Raw genomic sequence first — 19,394 nt, 5'->3', positions numbered from 1 at the left:
GACGTGTGTTTTCTCTATTTGTTTTGTTTCTCACAGGTTGGAATTTTGGTTAAATTCCCTTCAATCTCCCCTCCCCCAATTATCGGCAAAAAAAAAAGGAAAAAAAGAAAAAGAAAATAATGATCGTGCATACAAGGGACATGAATGCCAAAAGTACTTCTAACTGTTGTTTCATGAATCATGGGTTAAGTGCCCATAAGAGAACCCTCGGCCAACCTTAACCTATAAGAGAACCTTAGGCCAACCAAAATCAATCATCTCTTTCATGTCTCACATATTCCAATAATCCAACATTGATTGTCTAGTTTGTAGGAATTTTTGTGGCAAAAACGCACGAAGATGATATAATGGACTCTGGTTACAAATCTATGTTACCTTATTGTCATCTCCATTGTTTGCCATTAAATATAAGATGGATACTCATCTGCGCACTAATGAGTTTATTAGTTACCACTTCACCATTGTTTGCCACCCATATAACAAAAGGATCCAAACTCCTTTTTGTAACTCCTATAATTAATTTAAGTTGACAGAAATTTCTTTCCCTTTTTTAGGTACACAAATTTCTAATCATTTGGAGAAAGAAAGTCTGTACATTTCAGATCACTTATTGCTGTACAATCCATGTAATTCCAAAAAAAAGAAATTGAGAGAAAATGAGTTTGTCAAATAATTGGTAAGAACAACCAAACGTTGCTCACAATTGCCTTATTCAAGGCGATCTTGAGGCTTGAGTGACATGAAGTATACAGCATAATGTCTGAGCAGGCTATCAGTGCCTCTATTGTGCATCAGAAGACTCACAGTACCCTTGGTTCTCGTCTTGTTGCGACGCCAAGCAATTTGTATAGTCACTGCTGCCCATGTTCGCCAATTGGATGAGTAATATCTCATTGTCCGCATAAGTCTATCACTGGCAAATTGGTATCGAAAATGATCAGTAATATACTGGAGTTGGTCTGCATCAAGACAATATGCTTCTATGGATTCTGCACAAACAAATGTTGCGGATGAGGATGGAAGGCGATCTATAAATGGGCGGCGGAGGCACCATGATAGAAGCTCATCACCGAAAAAGCTACCAGGTTGAAGCATACTATTGCCAATGAATCCTCTGTTAAGGGCTTGACTACGTCTTACACGACCATGAACAACAAACACCATCCTTTGCACAGGGTCTCCTTCTCTGATAATCTGCTTCATAGGAATATCAAAAAGTTTAACAACTTCTAAAAAGTCTATGGTAATGGTGTACGTAATTGCATAGTTTCTCACCTTTTCACCCTTGCCGTAGATATAAGGCGTGACTAGATCACAGATGTTGTCAAGAATAAGATCATCTAACATTTGGAATAGAGGGACCTAAGAAATAGAAAATACAATAATTAACATAAGTTCATTTTCAAAATAATTAATATTGAATACAAAACCATGTAGAGGAATGAACTCTAATAGATACTCATTGAATTTATTAGCCTTAATTTGATCCTAATTTACAAGCAATTTATCCAAAGATCGAATCACATGTTCAATTAATAATGCACAATGTTTATGAAGTTTTGGCAGATGGTTCTTGTTACCTTCTTGACAAGATCTATGCAAAGATAACGTTTAATTTCCCTACGGAGGCCATCAGGCAAATCTTTGATCAACTGCATCTCATCCTGCCCTTCCATGGCTGCCCATCTTTGACGTTCAAATCGGTGAACTCTCCGTCTCAAATGAAGCGGCAGCTGTCTTCGTTTCATCCACCACACCATGTCTCGATGTTTGAGTAGCACATTTTTCTTAGTTGCCATGAGCGTGTGCAAAAATACCTTTATTAAATTGGGAACTCCTTATCGTTAGCCTATTTCTAATATCCAATAGGATCAATACTACAGGCTCAACTTTTTTACAATATTTAGGAGCCATCATATGAGAAACGAGAATAGTGCGACGTATGGGTCACCTGGATATTGGCAACTAAAGTAGTGAAGAGCGCCAATCCCCCAAGTGTGATGCATATGCTAAAAATCACTTCCAACACATTGCTTGTAGGCGCGAGTACATTACCAAAAGAGCTGTAAAATAATCAATGATATAAAATAATAGATATAATTACAAAAAAAAAAATTAGGTGTAAAGATTTAGTTAATCATTACACAACTACAATTCAAAGATTCATGGAGTAGCATTAATTTGAGATTTCCTTTTGGCATTATTTTCACACATTAATTGTGAAATTCCCACCAACCTTTTGTACTCCATTTGGTTAAAAATGAATATCCTTTCACTTACAAAAGGTGTCAATCAAACTCAAATGTTTAAATTAATTGTTAAGCTTGTCTAAATAGAGAGATTCATGAATTGATTTTATTTTACTCAGGATTTTAAATTTCCATCTAAGAATATTATAATTTTAGTACTTTAGCTGATTACCTAAGGCACAAAAGGCCCCAGAATAGAGGATAAAGGATCTTAACAGCCAGGGAATTGCTCGTTAAGACTGGAAGTGCCTGCAAATAGATACCATAATTATATGGCCCGTCTTCATCCAAGCAAAATGACCTTATTGCTGTTAAGTTAGCACCACATTGATTTCCCATTAAGTTTTTTCCAGATGCTAACTGAATATGCTGGTTATTACATCTTGCCTCTGAGCAAACTAAAGACAGATTACACTTGGTACTCATGTCACACTGTTGATGGAGGCATGACACTAAACGTTGTGTAGAAAGGGCAAACCAGCATCCACCGATTACCTGTAGATAAAAAATTCAGTTTAACTTTCCTAAAATAGTTAATTAACAAATTTTCTAAATGCACCCATTAACCGAACCTATCTTTATTTCTATAAAAATTTGGAGTCAAATAATTAATAATGCATAAATTTTAAGTTACAATATTGGGGGATAAAGGTAGGCCTACATGAGCAGCAATCAAGTATGCAAGGAGATTAAGGTTGAAACGCCACCAAACACTGCCAAAGATATAACCAGTGACCTTTTGCAGTTTTTTCAACAAGTAAATGCTATGGTAGAGTTTGGCGAAGAATTGAACAAAGTAGGTTACTAGAAGTATGGTCATTATCAGATTAATCCGATTTTCTTTGAGCAATTTGGGTACAACCAACCATATTACCACCTGCCAAAGAAGAAATATGAGTTAAATATTGAAAATAAGTTCTATTCTGTATAAATTAGCTCGTTAATACCATTATTGCATTACCCCACACCCCCCCCACCCCCAAAAAAAAAAAAAAAAAAAAAAACCTTATTAATATCATTGGTTCAATACAATATTCATTCTTTTGGAAAATGCTAAAACTATTAATAATTTTATTACACAAAACTTACTATCACTTAAATAATATAATAAATAAATATGTAAATTATTTTTTTTAATTATTTGACACGTCAGTTTATAAAATTTATATAATAACATTTATAATATTTCTAGCACTACTCTATTCCTAACTTCCATGTTAGGGGCTTGAAGTTTTTCAAGCAGCCTATTTTTATCACTGACAAATTTTCTTGAAAGCACAAGAATATGGCATGGCATGGCATGGTGCAATGCTTTTTCACAAGGAAATTCTTGCAAAGTTAATGGCTACTTCACAGATGACAGAAAATACTCTGAAAGTTAAGTGTATAACTAATTGTTGTTGGGTCCTGAATAATATTATCACAAAAACTAGTAATTTAAAATAGCAATCACAAACAAAAACACAAATATTTACGTGAAAAAACCTTTCTCTTTGAAGGGAAAAACTACGAAACAAACTCCGAATCAATTCACTATTTATCAAATCATTTACAATAATTTTTGTGTATGTCTCACGGCTAAAGAAGAAATCTCTCTTATTTTTCTTTACTCTCACACACAGATTAATTATCTTTTTCAAAGGCGGCAACACTTTGCTCTCTCCTTTTAATTTTCTTCTCCACACACAACTCTCTTTCTTGGCTGTCTTCTTTCTTTAAGCGGCTTCTTCTTAGCTGCTCTCTTTTTTCTTGTGCAACAATCCTTATTGCTCCTCTCACCTTTTCTCTTCTTTCTTCACCATGCGACACACCCTTTTTTTTTTTTTCTTGTTTGTGTTCTTCTATTTTAGCACACTTCTATGCGGCACCCACTCTTTACTTTATATAATAAGTCTACCGCCTCACATCTTTTCCTAGGAATATTTGGATTCCTAACTCAACTTTAATTATAATTCTTGAAGAGCGCTACAATTTCATAATTCTAATTGAACTAATAGAGTTCAACTTCATGTGGCTTGAAAGTCACACAAACATAAGCTCATTAAATGAGCACTACTTCGGTGTGGGCTGGACATTGGTGTCCATGTGCACCTAAGAATCTCCCCCTCCAGCCCACCAATGGGAGGAGATCTTCATTCTATCTCTTCAATTCAATTCCATGTCAATCAAGCCGACTCCAAGCTTGGCCTTCTTCATTATTTTCACCAACACTGAGAACAACTCATCAATGTCAATACCTTCCATTCTCAAAGAATTAATCTTATCTTGGATTTCTTTAATCCAATCCCTAAGCTCCCCCTCATCAGAAGCCCAATTATTCTTGAAGCTAACAATTCAATGTTCTCTAGTAGTCCTCTTCTCATGAGGTTCAACAATCTCTAGTGAAGGATATTGCTCCCCCTGCTCAAGACCTCTAGGATATTTCACTTCATCATCATCCCATGTAGCCTTAGCATCTTCATATTCTTCGTCACCTACCACTTCCTCTTCTGAAGCACTATTAGGTAATGAGAATTTCACCCTCTTAGTTTCAACACCATTAATCCCAACACTCGTCTTTGGAGTCTTCTCAAAATCTTTAATCTCATTGAACTTCTTCTTACAGATCTTCACATGAGTCCTGTACATACCGCAACATGCATGTCCTCTTGCAACAACCAATGGCCCCTTAGTAAGTTTCCATCTTCTATTACCAAGGTAGTTACAATAACCACCTTGATTCATAGTCAATGTAGAAAACACATTCATCCTTAAATCTGGAACATGCCGCACATCCTTCAACATCACAATGCTATCAACATTGGTGTCAATGCACACATCACCAATTCCCATAATTTTTTAGTAACTAGAATTACCCATCTTCATTGTACCAAAGTCTCCTGCTTTGTACGTGGTAAACAACCCCTTCGTAGGGATAATATGGTAGGGGGCTGCAGAATCAACAATCCACTCAACATCATTATTAGCCACATGCTCACAATACTTTTGCTCTTCAATGGAGAGTACCACAACATCCTTTGCAATCAATGCAGCTATAGTATTTTTCTTACCATCATTCTTTTCATATTTTCCTTTATTTTGCTCCTTATTCCAATGCCAACAATCTTTTCTTAAGTGACCATTTTTCCCACAATAGAAGCATTCTCTAGTTTCCTTGAACTAAGATATATCTCTTGATTGTGACCTACCATTGAATTTTCGATCATTAGGTCCTCTGTTTCTATCTCTACTCTTGTTCTTCGTGACAAAATCTTGATCTTGTGCATTGTCTATATTCGTATCTCTCCTACGAACCTCTTCACTTAAAATCAAATCTCGAATATCATCATATTTAAGTTTGCTTTTCCCTACAGAATTACTCATTGCCATTCTCGTGGCTTCCCAACTGTTTGGTAAAGAAACCAAAACAATCAATGCACAAACCTCATCATCAAATTCAATTTTCACCATGGATAATTGATTTGTGATTGTATTGAACCCATTCAAATGTTGCACTACAAGAGTGCCTTCTGCCTTCTTCAGATTAAATAACTTCTTCATCAGATACACCTTGTTGTTAGCCGACGACTTTTCATACATGCTAGACAAAGCCTTCATCAAATCCACTGTGGTCTTTTCTTTCACAACATTGTGCGCAACTGATCTTGACAAAGTTAATCGAATAACTCCTAATACCTGTCTATCAAGAAGGTTCCAGTCTTCATCCTTCATAGTTTCAGGTTTTGTCCCCAAAAGTGGCAGATGTAATTTCTTCCCATAGATATAATCTTCAATCTGCATCCTCCAATACCCGAAGTCTATTCCATCAAACTTCTCAATTCTTGAAGCCTTGCCTTCTTCTCTAGCCATCGCTTCCACTTTAACCTTAGCTTTGATACCACTTGTTGGTTCTCGAATAATATTATCACAAAAGCTATCAATTCAAAATAGCAATCACACACAAGAATATAAATATTTACGTGGAAAAACCTTTTTCTTTGAAGGGAAAAACCACGGGAAAAACTCCGAATCAATTCACTATTTATCAAATCAATTACAATAATTCTTATGTATGTCTCATGGTTAAAGAAAAATATCTTTTATTTTTCTTAGCTCTCACACACACACTAATTATCTTTGACTAATTATCTTTCTCAAAGGCAGCAACACTTTGCTCTCTTCTTTTTATTTTCTTCTCCACGCACAACTCTCTTTCTTGGCTGTCATCTTTCTTTAAGCGGCTTCCTCTTAGCTGCTCTCTTTTTTCTTGTGCAGCAATCCTTGTTGCTCCTCTCACCTTTTCTCATCTTTCTTCACTATGCGACACACCCTTTTCTTCTTGTTTGTGTTCTTTTTTAGCACACTTCTATGCGGCACCCACTCCTTACTTTATATAATAAGTCTGCTGCCTCACATCTTTTCCTAGAAATATTTGGATTCCTAACTCAACTTTAATTATAATTCTTGAAGAGCACTACTATTTCATAATTCTAATTGAACTAGGAGATTTCAACTTCACGTGGCTTGAAACACACAAACATAAACTCATTAAATGAGCACTACTTCGGTGTGGGCTGGACATTGGTGTCCACGTGCACCCAACAATTATTTCCTGACCATTCTTCTCTTCCTTTTCATTTATTATTATTTTAATGATAGGAAGCATAGGGATTTTATTCATTTGAATATCAATTTAGTATAGCTTTGGCCTTCTCTTTTAATACAAATCATATGTCCTACTTTTTGTATTCTACTTTATACTCTATTAATTATAATATGTCATCTATTTGAATTTTATTTTAATTTTAAACTTTTCTTATTCTATAAGAAAAGGTAAAAGAATATATGGCAAAATGAAACAGATAATTTGTATTCTTTTTCATTCTTGCACAAATTTTTGTTATTTTATAAGGAAAGTAATAAAAATACATGGTAAGTTATATTTGCAAAACATGCAATAAAAAAAAAAAAAAAAAAAAAAAAAAAGTAGGACGGAGCTTGCCATGAATTACAAAAGCTTAAAATGAAAAAAATAAATAAATAAGCACATGGCATATTATAATTAGTGAAAGATGAATTGGAAAACAAAAATTTGGATAGAAAATTTGTATTCTTCTACAACCTTACACATTTTCATATCATGTCAACATTTTTTTAAATACGCTTTCAAAATGGGAGTGTCAAGTGAGTGATCCGCAATTGCATAACCCAATATGTCTTGCTTGAAGGACTTTTATGAAAAAATTCTTGTGGATATTATGTGAACAATTTATGTTAGAGAATGTGAAACAATATTTAATTAATTACCCATCTTAAATGAAAAAAAAAAAAATCCTTCCAAAAAGAAATTAATTTTTTTAATTATATATAAAGTTTAACGAAACAAAAAGAGATAAATGGGTAGGGGTGTGCATGAGTCGGGTTAAAGAGATTTTTTGACCAACCCACTATGGTGGGTTAAAAAAATTCAACCCAACCCAACTCATCACATAAGTCCAACCCAACCCAACCCATATGAGTCGAGTTGAGTCGAGTTGAACCCATGGGTTGAATAATTTTTTTATTACTATTATTATAAAATTGAGCAAAAAAAAATATATCACACTTACCACTTAAGTTGATAAACAAAATATACATTAATATATGAACTAATATTCCAACTCAGTTATACATTAATATATAAACTAATATACATTACTATTGGTTTTTATATAGAATAGGAGGAAGAGTTAGTTATTTAAAAAAATTTATTAATTATATAATATATATTAAATATATGGGTGGGTCGAGTCGGATTTGGAATTTTATGACTCAAACCCAACCCAACCCGCTATCAAAAAAATTTTGTAACCCAATCCAACCCAACTCACCAAGCTCTAAAAACCAACCTAACTTGACAAGTTGGGTTGGGTCGGATCGATTTTGGTGAGTCAGCAAGTTGGCTACACACCGCTAAAATGGGAATCTTTTTTTTTTTTTTTTAAAGAAAAGATAAATAGGAATATGAGATAGAAATTAATTATAACCTGGGGAACCGGAAGAATAACAAAAGCATCCAACCAGATGCCTTTAAAAGATCGCAGGTTGTGAGAGGCAATCGCACGTGCGTCCCACACGAGTTTCCCACACCCAACCACCATGGATTCGCTAGACACGTACGCCAACCTGAACTGAAGCCACACGTGGCAGAGATGAACCAGGTCCACACAAGTGCGAACCACAGTGAGTACGATAGCCAACGCAACATGCATGTAGAAACAAGGGGGCCCATTCTCTACAGTACTCATGTACATCACGTTGAAGAAGAGAGGATCAACTGCCAAGGCCAAGCCACGTGCCAGCAAGACCCCACGGTTCCACCTCCTGATGTTCTTGCTACGTGGGTCCAGGACACGACACAAGATTGGACCCCACCAACAGGTCCGAGCGATTGAATCGGAGCTGAAACATGGTGAGTCGCTGTAGGATCGGCTGTTTTTGAGAGAGATTAAGGAAGAACCAGCTGAGGATTCCCAGTGAGGTTTGTTTGTTGGGTCACAGCGAATGGAGTGAAAAACTGGGACCCCAACTTGGTTGCAGATATGGCATTCTTTGAAGTTGGCAATAGGGTTGTCTTCATCTCTAATACTACTTCTATTATTGTTGTTGGTGGCGTTAATGTTATTGTTTTTGTGTGAATTTCTTGATGATAGCTCTACCCACCTGTTTATGCAAAAAAACAAAGAAAAAGAATGTGGGAAATTCAAAAACCTCATTAGTCTACATCTTATAAACATTGCATGTGTAGAGAGAGAAGATTTTTGGTAATTACCTTGAGGAGGAGGACATTGTTGATGGTAGAAGATAAGAAAAACTATCTAGAGGCAGAGAAAGACAGAGAGGGTTGGGAGGGATTACTGTGTGAATTGGGTGGTAGTAATGTGGTACTAGTGCTTGTATTATGGCCTGTCAGAGAGAGAGAGAGAGGCACGTTGCGCATGAAGGAAGGAACTATGTTTGTGAGAACAAGGGATATACTCTTACGTGGGTGTTGGTGATGGAGGCTGCCTTGCTGGCTAGCTATATTTGAACCCCTGGGTCCCACATATGGTTCCAAGTGCTTACTTACCTTCCATGTCAGCATAGATACCTATATATATCCATCAAGGAAATCAAGTTGCTTAATTGTGTTTACTGTACAGGGAAAAAATATAGTATCACAACTTTTTATACCATAATTTTGTCATATCTTTGATGTGGCACACATTGAATGGTGGAAAAAGAGTTATTGATCTATGTAAAAGTGACACATAACTAATCACAATTTACCACATAAAATAGTTATAGAAAATTATGTACTATACGTTTGTAGACATTAAATAACTCTAATGTATATTGGTGTTTTTTATTTTTGTTTTTTAATGAATAAAAGAGTAAAGAGGGGTCACTAAAGTGGCTTATTACATAGGTGTTACCATTATAGTATCCTTTTCATTAGATACCGGTGAGCTATAATTGTTATCCAAACCCATGAGAGCACTAATGGGCATTTGAGGGTCTATTAATTTGAAATTAGCGAGGGTACTAAGCTAGTGGGCATTAGGGGCCACGGGTGATAGGTTTAATTTTCTTTAGCGTTTTTTATTAAAGAATTCGAACTTGAGACCTCTATCCCTTAAATCACTTGTGAGTATACTCAATAACCACTACACCATCACCCTTGATGGTGTTCTTCTTAGTCGTGCTGGTATTCCCATAATTATTACTACTTCATTTGTAATTATTCCTATTTCTTAATGTGTACTATTATTACCATAATTTTACTTAAGCAATTTATATAGGAAAATTCTTAGTTTACATTATACTATCAAAGTAAGATTTATGTTGTATCTAAGCAAATGTGTAAAACATTATACTCTCATAAGTCACATGTTTTAACTTTAAATGCCATTGCCAAATTGATTGATTGGGAATGTATAAATGCATGTGTTTATTATCAAGTGCAAAGGGAGGCAGGGACGTGGCTCCCTTTAACTTTTCAAAAATCCTCCATTCTTTTTGTATTTTTGGTATATAAAAAAATTAGATATAAATTTAAGTAATGGCCCCCTAGATTTTTACTAAAAACATGTAATTCATTTATACAGTTGACTAATATTTTTGTTCCCTCTAATTACTCTTATATCATACATACTCATTAAATCAAAGTGTGTTTAATGTATACCATATGTAACTTCCTCTACCTTGAAATTTGGAGAAATGACACTCCATTCCAAACTTGAAAGAAAAAAACACTCTTCTCCCTTAAAATCAAACAAATGTGAAGAGGGGAAAATATTTTTTCTCTTCAGGTTTGAGATACAATGTCATTTCCCAAAATCTCAATAGAAGGAAGTGTAATTACCTCAATAATGTCAAGACTTTTTCTTTTTCTCTTTTCTTTTGCAAAGATGTAAAGACTTACTTGATGTAAATATTTTTGTTTACATAAGGAGATATCATATGTTAAATCAATATTACAAACATATATTCTTCATGTGTAAGAAATATAAATATATTATGTGTGTGTGTTATTCTTAGGATTTAATATATATATATATATATATATATAGCTTGGTCCCCTTGAAAAACTTTTCTAGCTCTACCATGTATTTCTTTTGGTGTCTTCTTCTTGTTTTGTTATATATTTTATTATTTTTCTCATTATTTTTATAAAAAAAATAAATTAAAAAATTATGAAAAACACATTTGAAATTTTGTATAAATTTAAGAATATTTTGGAAAAATTCAATAATTACTATTACATTCTTAAGAATGATAATCTAATATTCCCAAAAATTGTATTAGATTTCTATTCAAACCAAACATGAGCATAACTACATTTTCAAGTATTACATTCCAAAAAATCTGGTTATTGGAATATAATATAAATTCCCCAAACCAGACACCGTCTAATTTCTTAAACTGTCAATGTCTAAAAGATTTTATCAAATATATAACTGTTTAATTAGGACTTTCCTTTGTGGATGTATCATGTTAAAATCTTGCTTCTGCTTTTTGTTTTTTAATCATTCACTCAACAATTTTTATATGGTATCGAAACCAAATCCAGGAAATCTCATTGCACTTTTCTCGAGTTCCTTCTCTCTCGACATGGAGCGAGCCTTTTCTCCCTTAAGCCTCAGAGCCTAAGGGTCCTTCCCTCTCACTTGTCACGTTTCCTTTCTAAATACCACATCGCTAATTTATCACATGATATAGAGCAAACCGTTGTTGACAGCTTAAAAAACCTACAGCTTACCAAAGAAGAAGAGGAAGATATTTTCATATCATCCAACAGTACACCAAACTTGCTGGAAGAATGTGCGCTAAGCTTGTTTGGGAGATTGCTAGTAGATCACCAACAAAATTAGCAAGCCCTCAAGAATACTTTGAGATCGGCATGGAAGATGGGTTCTAACCTTAGAATAGTTGAGGTTGGAAATAATATCTTGTAATTCAAATTTAGTTCAATGTATCAGCTAGAGTGGGTTGAGAGAAGTGGGCAATGGAATTTCGAAAATAACCTCCTGCTCTTATGCTGATGGAGAAGGGGTTTATCAACAGCCAATTTGGTCTTCACCCATGCACCATTTTGGGTCCAAGTTTGGGGCTTACTAGTCGAGCACATGACAAAAGAAGCTGGACATGATATTGGTGGCAAGATAGGAAGAGTTACTGAGGTGGACAAACGGTCATGGCAAGCAGAGCAAGCTAAGTTTATGTGAGTAAGGGTAGACTTACCCATTGAGAAACCACTAAGAAGGGGGTGGATATATTACAAATATGGATGGAGAAAGATGTTGGGTATCCTTTAAATATGAGAGATTATCCAGGTTCTGTTTCACCTGCGGAAAAATTGGACATGATAAAAAGCATTGTTGTATGCTGACTGAGAAGCAACCTCTGGATCGTCAATACGGAGAGTGGATGAGGGCAGGGGGAACCTCAAAAGGAACAAACGAAGGATGAGAGCCTCGAGAAGTAGAAGTCACAAGCCAAAGAGTGGAGTCGAGCCTAGAACAAAGTCTCAAGCCACGGCGGAGGACTTGGTTGTTTCCGTTCAAAGTGGAAATGAAGGAAGTGGTAGTCCAGGCGGGAAAGACAACCTCGAAGAAGGGAAAAATTTTGGAAAAGAGAGATATGATGGAAGGTCAAAGATGTGTGCAGCAAGCAACCAGAGTGGATGGGACAACTCCGAAATTGTGAAGCAGGAATTAAGCAAGGAAAAGGGGCCACGTAATGTACAAAAGGTAACCAAAATTTGTCTAGTCAAGGAGTTGTTCAAAACTAACGAGGAAGGGTTATCAATAGTGGCCAGTCCATGAAGCCCAACAAGGATGAGCAAGAAGTTACAAGTCCACTTAAGCCCATGATGAACAAGGAAAACAATGAAAGCAGAGATGTGTTAGTCGGCCCAAGTAAAGGAAAGTGTGGGGCGAGTAAAGGGAATTTAAAAAAGATTGCTAGGGAGGTTAGGAAGGCCCAAGAAGCAAGCATGAAGACCCAGGAGGTAATAGTGGTTACGAAGAGACGTGAGAATACAGAGGCGCTGGCAGAAAGTGAAGGTCGGTTCCAAAAGAAAAGCTGTGATGGTGAAGGTAAGAAAAAAGAGAAAATTTGTGAGGAAACGGCGGTGGCTGCTAAGCAGCACCGTCGAAAGCAATGATTTCCTTAGGATGGAACTGCCGGAGGCTTGGGAACCTTCAGACTGTTAGAGTGTTGGGCGAATTAGTCCAACGATGGGATCCCAAAATTGTTTTCCGTTCGGAAACAAAAATAAAGAAGAAAGCTATGGAAAAAGTAATGGAAAAAATCAATTTTATTAATGGGCTTATTGTACCCAGAAAGGGTAGGAGAGGAGGTTTAGCAATGTTGTGGAAAAGAGAAGTTGATTTGGAAATCATGGGATATTCTAGAAGTTTTATTGATGCGTTTATCACAGAGCAAGGCTTAGGCTTCAAGTGGAGAATTACAGATTTTTATGGAAACCTAGAGGCACATAGAAGGAAAGAGTCATGGGAAGGACTTGCTATTTTGAACAGAAAATTTCAACTCTCTTGGTTGTGCTTTGGTGACTTCAATGAGATTCTGTCTGGGGAGGAAAAGTTGGGGGGAGGGGGGGGGGGGGGTGGGGCTCCAAGACCCCAAAAGCAAATGGATGGCTTTAAGGAGGTGGTTAATGCCTGTGGATTTACAAATTTGGGGTATAGCGGTCCTGACTTCACGTGGTGTAACATGCAAGAAGGGGAAAATTAATCATGTATATTTGAGGTTAGATCAAGCTCTCACCACCAACGATTGGATTAACATGTTTAATGGAACAAGAGTCCTCCATTTGGTAGATTCAACCTCTGACCATTGTGCTTTATTGATTGCTGACTCCATTGTAGTGCAACCTTCATGAAAGTGTAGGTTCCATTTCGAGGAAATGTGTACAAAAAAAGAGGAGTGTAAGGAAATCATAAAAAATGCATGGGAGGGTAGTTTACACCAAGGCATACCTGAGGGCATAGCTACAAGTCTTCAAAACTGTGCAGCGGACTTGGCGAGATGGAATAAGTCGGTTTTTGGTTATGTGTCAAAGCAAATCCAAAGCAAAAGGAAAGCTCTTAATGCGCTGACTCTCCAAGATAGGAACGGAATCATGGGGAAGGAGATAAACATTTTAAGAAGGAAGATTAATGATCTTCTTGATTGCGAGGAGATCTTATGGCATCAGAGGTCAAGAGTTCTTTGGTATGATCAAGGGGATCGCAACACAAAGTTTTTTTCATTCGAAGGCTTCTTAGAGGAGAAAGAAAAAAACAATTAGTGGCATCTGGGATGAGAATGGGAACTAGTATGATACAAATGAGAGCATTGTACCAACAACTATTTCTTACTTTGAGATGCTGTTTACTACCTCCCACCCTAGCAGAATTTCAGAAGTCACTAACACAATCCCTACCAGAGTAACTGATGAGATGAATCAAAGATTGATATCAACATATACAAGGGAAGAAGTGGAAGCAATTCTGAATGTGTTAAATTCCAATATGTCAATTGCTGATATAAATAGAACCAACATTACCTTGATCCCAAAAATCAATAGTCCGTCCAAAATGTCTAATTTTAGGCCAATAAGTTTAAGCAATGTAGTATACATGCTGGTATCAAAAGTAATTGCAAACCGCCTAAAAAACATCATCCCTCAGATTATATCTGAAAACCAAAGTGCATTTCTTTCAGAGAGCCTCATTACCGACAATGTATTAGTCACCTTTGAATTGATGCACTATCTACAACATAAAAAGGAGGGGAAAGAAAAATTTATGGCGGTTAGGCTCCACATGAGTAAGGCCTATGATCTTGTGAGAAATTAATGGAAAAAATGGGCTTCCCTGAAAAATGGATTCAACTAATTATGCAGTGCATAACTACTGTTTCCTATTCTATGATTATCAATGGAGCAATCCACAGATGTATTTTTCCTACAAGAGGTCTTCGACAAGGAGACCCCTTATCTCCTTACTTGTTTCTGTTATGTGCAGATGGATTCTCATCATTAATTAAGGATGCAGCAAGGAATCAGATGTTGAGTGGAATCTCTATTTGCAGGGGATGTCCTATGGTTACTCATTTATTTTTTGCGAACGACAGCTTACTGTTTTGCAAAGCTATTAATCAAGAATGCCATAAACTCATTGAGATTCTTGAGCTTTACGAAGCTACCTCTGGTCAAAAAGTAAATGCCAAGAAGTCTTCAGTTTTCTTCAGTCACAACACTCCCCATGAAAAAAGATGTGAGGTGTTAAACATCCTTGGCCCAATGCAAGACACTAGGCATAGTAAATATCTAGGGCTTCCTTCCATCATTGGAAGATCTAAAACCGAAATGTTTGCTAAAATGAAGGAAAAGGTTGGGAGGAAATTAGCGGGGTGGAAAGGAAAATTATTGTCCATTGGAGGAAAGGAGATCCTGATATAAAGGCCGTAGCGCAAGCGGTTCCCACTTATACAATGAGTTGCTTCTTAATTTCGAAAAGTTGTGTGAGCAGATTGAAGGAATGATAAGGAAATTCTAGTAGGGGCAACAACAAGAAGAGTCTAAAATCACGTGGGTGAGTTGGGAGAAAATGTGTAAATCAAAGTCAAATGGTGGTATGTATGGGCTTTCGTAACTTCCAAGCTTTTAACCTAGCAATGCTTGCCAAGCAAGGGTAGAGACTCCTATCCAATCTGGATTCCCTTTGTGACAAAGTCTATAAAGCTAGGTACTACCCAAATGGGGATTTTTTAAAGTCAAAGTTGGGCTGCAGTCCTTCATATACATGGAAGAGTATTTTTAAAGGCCTTGAAGTGATCTGGAAGGGTACCCAATGGAGAGTAGGCAATGGCAGACTAATCCACATACGGGAGGACAAGTGGCTCCCCACCCCAACAACCTATAAGGTAATCTCTCCCCCTCAACCTTTTGATGATTTCCCTATGGTTTCTACCCTAATTGATGAAGATACTAAAAGATGGAAAGTTGATACATTGAAGTATTTATTCCTCCCCTTTGAGGTAGAAACAATCCTCAATATTCCACTATGCTACAATCTTCCAAAGGATAAAATAATTTGGGTGGGAAACAAAAGAGGAGAATTTTTAGTGAAGAGTGCGTATTATATTGCCCTCACTGTGATAAACTCATCAAGAAGTGGAGAGTGCTCTCATGGTGATCCTAGAACACCTTTATGGAAATGAATTTGGCAGTTAAAAATCTCTCCAAAAATAAGAATATTCACATGGAAAGCTTGTATTAATGCTTTGCCAACGATGCTAAATTTAAGAAAGAGAGGGGTAAAAACGGATGGAATGTGCCCCGTGTGTGGGCTGGAAACTGAATCCATTCCCTACACTCTTTTCAAATGTGGTGTTGTGAAGGAAATATGGGATCAGTGGAAGGAGTGCCCAATTGTAATTGGGGCTGAAAACCAAGATTTCTCTGAATTGGCTTTAAAACTCTTATATGCAGGAACTCCTAGAGACCTGGAGCTTATGGTTGTGGTAGCTTGGGTAATTTGGCATAATAGAAATCTGAGAGTGTTTGAGTCAGTCAATCAGGAGGCAGGTCAGGTCTGGAATTATGCAATAAGTATGCTTTCTGATTATAAAGAAGCATCGAAGTTTATTTGTTGTGTCCTTCGTCTTGTGAGGTTTGTTGGAAAAAGCCACCAATTGAGGTATACAAGATAAATGTTGATGGGGCAATTGCAAATGATGAAAGACGCTCAAGTATTGGAGTGGTTATAAGGGACTTTAGAGGAGAGGCTGTTGCTGCCCTTTGCAGAGTACTCCCAGGCAATTTTTCCGTGGAGGAGACTGAAGTTTTAGCCGTGGAAGCATGGATCCTACTTGCAAAGGAAATGGACCTTCACCAAATTATTGTTGAATCTAACTCACTCTCGGTAGTTCAAAGCATTTTATCCAAGGATTTCAGAGGAGAAATCGGCCATATTTTCCATGGAATTCTATGTTTTCTTGACGGGTTTAATAGCTAGCAGATCAAGCACCTAAAAAGGGATTATAACAGGGTAGCGCATGAGCTTGCCCGTTTTGCTAGATGCATGTAATGATATAAACATGGTGTGGAGAGGTGTGTCTCCTCCAGTAGTGAGAAATTTGATCCACATGGATTGCTTGTAACTGTGCTGCTCTCTTTGCCTTGTTGTATTTCAATTTCAGGTCTAATGTAAGTTTTCTTATCAAAAAAAAAAGAAAAAAAAAAGAACCAAGTCCAGTCTTGGCTCACTGAGAAATTTTGTCTTTTTCTTCCATCAAACCAATATTAGGAGAAATTATAGAGTCATCTGGTGGACCACGTCACTTGTCCACCATTCCACTAAAAAACTTCCACTTGTTTAAAATTGCTGAGTCAATAATTAATTTCTGTTTAAAAAAATTTTCTAACTAACAATTTTAAACAAGTGGAAGTTTTTTAGTGGAATGGTGGACCACATCACTTGTCCACCATGTGGATCTTATAATTTCTCCAACATCAGATCCGTTCCAAAAAAAAAAAAAAAAAAAAAAGAACTCTCGATGTCTAAATGCAATGAACATTAGAATTTGATATTGTGTGCTTAAGGTTATATCATTGTATCATGCACATTAATGAGTTAATTAAGACTTCAAAATTCATTAACTTATTGGGTTGTCATGAATAATTTTTAAATTTATAAAGTCTAAAAGTGATTTATTTACTAAGTGTAGTGATTGAGCATGAATAAATTAACTTTAAAAAAAATTATTAAAAAAAAGAAAAGAAGGTGAACATTATAAGTGGTTATTGCTACCACTTACTTGGTATAATTATTTGGTATTTTGGTATAACGAATACAAAATTAGTGAGAAATGTATTTTTCTTGGACAATGATGAAAAAAGGTGTCTCTTTTCAGATAATGAAAATGTTTTCCACCAGTCCATTATGCCCTCGCCCTCTCCATCACACCACCATTGTTATTGCTACCACCAAACCAGTTTCACCACTACTGTACCACCACATATAGTTGCTTCCACCATTAATGCAACACCTTTACTGTCACTACCACCAACATCATACCATCTTTATTTTTGTCCTCGCCATCACTCCTTTAACATCGCTGCCACCACTACAATCTATGTTGTCACCATGCCTATATAAATATTAATGATTTTTTGTGCATATAAACAATATAAAATGTTTTGGAGATTAATTCAAAGTAGACGTTGATGGAGTGTATAAAAAATCTATAGTTATTTTTGAGAGAGAGAGAGAGGAATGGTCCGAATGGAAGTGGTAAAATAAAATAGAGAGAGTTTGGGAAATGATATTATCAAAATTTTAAACTCTTTATTTAAGTTATTAAAATTAATACTTAAAAACCTAATTTTTTTAAAAAAAATAATATAAGTACGTAGTTGATAGCCGAGAAAGAGAAATTCTAATGATAAATTTCTCAATTGAAGAATACTTTAAATTTCCAGTTTAGTTTAATTTTTTTTGCTAAGTAAAGAATGAAGATGTCAAAGTTAATTTGAAGCCCAGATATATATCCACCACAAGAGTGGAAGTTACAATAAAACCAAAGAGCAACTGGCTAAAAATCCTTTTTCACGGTTTCTATACGATTAGGGGCACCGATTTCTTCATTGAATTTTTCACGCTTCCTTTCACATAGCATTGCCACTTCACAGGACTGGCCCACCGTAACACAAAAATACAAAGGAAGGTGTGAAAATTTTTGGTAAAGTATTCAGTATCAATAGACTTCTTGGTAAGATTCTATAAAGTGAAGTTTTAAGTTGTTGTCACGCTTTAAAGTTAGTAATTTGGAAATATGTATCAAAATTTTAAACCAATGATCATTGGACTACTTCAATATGTTATGTCTCAAAAATGATGATAATTATACAATATTTTGGTAGCATATAAAGGTCTATTCACTATTCTCTCTTCTGTACTTTGTTCTTCTCATGCATCATAAGTAAAGTATAAATCCATAACTTTAGCATTAGACGGTCATTGTTATTCCACAATCTTTCTTTTTCAATTTTTTTTTTTTTTTAATACGCCAATAGTTGGGAATAAGGGAAGTAACTTACACGCTCTTGGCATTTGATTGCCAAATTAAACTTTAAATTATAAGATGAAAATTGATGACATGCTAAATTTAGAGGTTGAACATCGTAAGTTTACCTAAAATTAATTAACAACAATGGAAGAAAATACAATATGTAGCAGTTTCATTAATTTGGATCCAAATATATAAAGAGGAGTTTAGATTGATTTTCACCCAGATTTATGACAACAGAACTGTAATCTTCCACTATGCATTCCTGGCAACACATATTAAGGAAGAACAATTAAAAACTTTAAAACAATACAAACCAAAGGAGAACATAGATACTTAATCATAAATAATATCAAAATCAAATGTACAAATTACAGGGAAATTAAAAGAAGTCCTTGCGGACACTCATATATTAAACAATCTTCAACCAAAACGTAAGAAATTAATTTACCACACACATATATTTACTCCCCAATTAAACATCTCTCTGAAATAGTGAAATCTACTCTCATCAGATCTCTCACACCTACATATATATATATATATATATATATATATATATATATA

The 19,394-nt window shown here is 35.6% G+C and overlaps 1 protein-coding gene across 1 annotated transcript; it reads right to left on the bottom strand.

Moving 5' to 3' along the window:
* Positions 1-521: 521 nt before the first annotated feature.
* LOC126700927 (cyclic nucleotide-gated ion channel 2-like) lies at positions 522-9,056 on the bottom strand. The gene is made up of 8 exons (XM_050399091.1): positions 9,040-9,056; positions 8,255-8,930; positions 2,911-3,126; positions 2,422-2,744; positions 1,952-2,063; positions 1,581-1,817; positions 1,276-1,362; positions 522-1,194 (listed from the first exon to the last, which is right to left on the bottom strand). The coding sequence occupies exons 1-8, from the start codon at positions 9,054-9,056 to the stop codon at positions 709-711; spliced, it is 2,154 nt and encodes a 717-aa protein (XP_050255048.1). The 3' UTR covers positions 522-708.
* Positions 9,057-19,394: the final 10,338 nt, after the last annotated feature.

The sequence above is a fragment of the Quercus robur genome, chromosome 9 (assembly GCF_932294415.1).
Source record: "Quercus robur chromosome 9, dhQueRobu3.1, whole genome shotgun sequence".
Lineage (NCBI taxonomy): Eukaryota > Viridiplantae > Streptophyta > Magnoliopsida > Fagales > Fagaceae > Quercus > Quercus robur.
Note: the sequence above shows the minus strand (reverse complement) of the source record. Positions and strands in the feature narration are given on the sequence as shown.

Coding starts and splice junctions, on each gene's coding strand:
- LOC126700927 (XM_050399091.1), bottom strand. Junction 3,127..8,254: donor TTATTCTTCCGGTTCCCCAG/GTTATAATTAAT, acceptor CTTCTTTGGCAG/GTGGTAATATGGTTGGTTGT. Junction 1,818..1,951: donor CTTTAGTTGCCAATATCCAG/GTGACCCATACG, acceptor AATTTAATAAAG/GTATTTTTGCACACGCTCAT.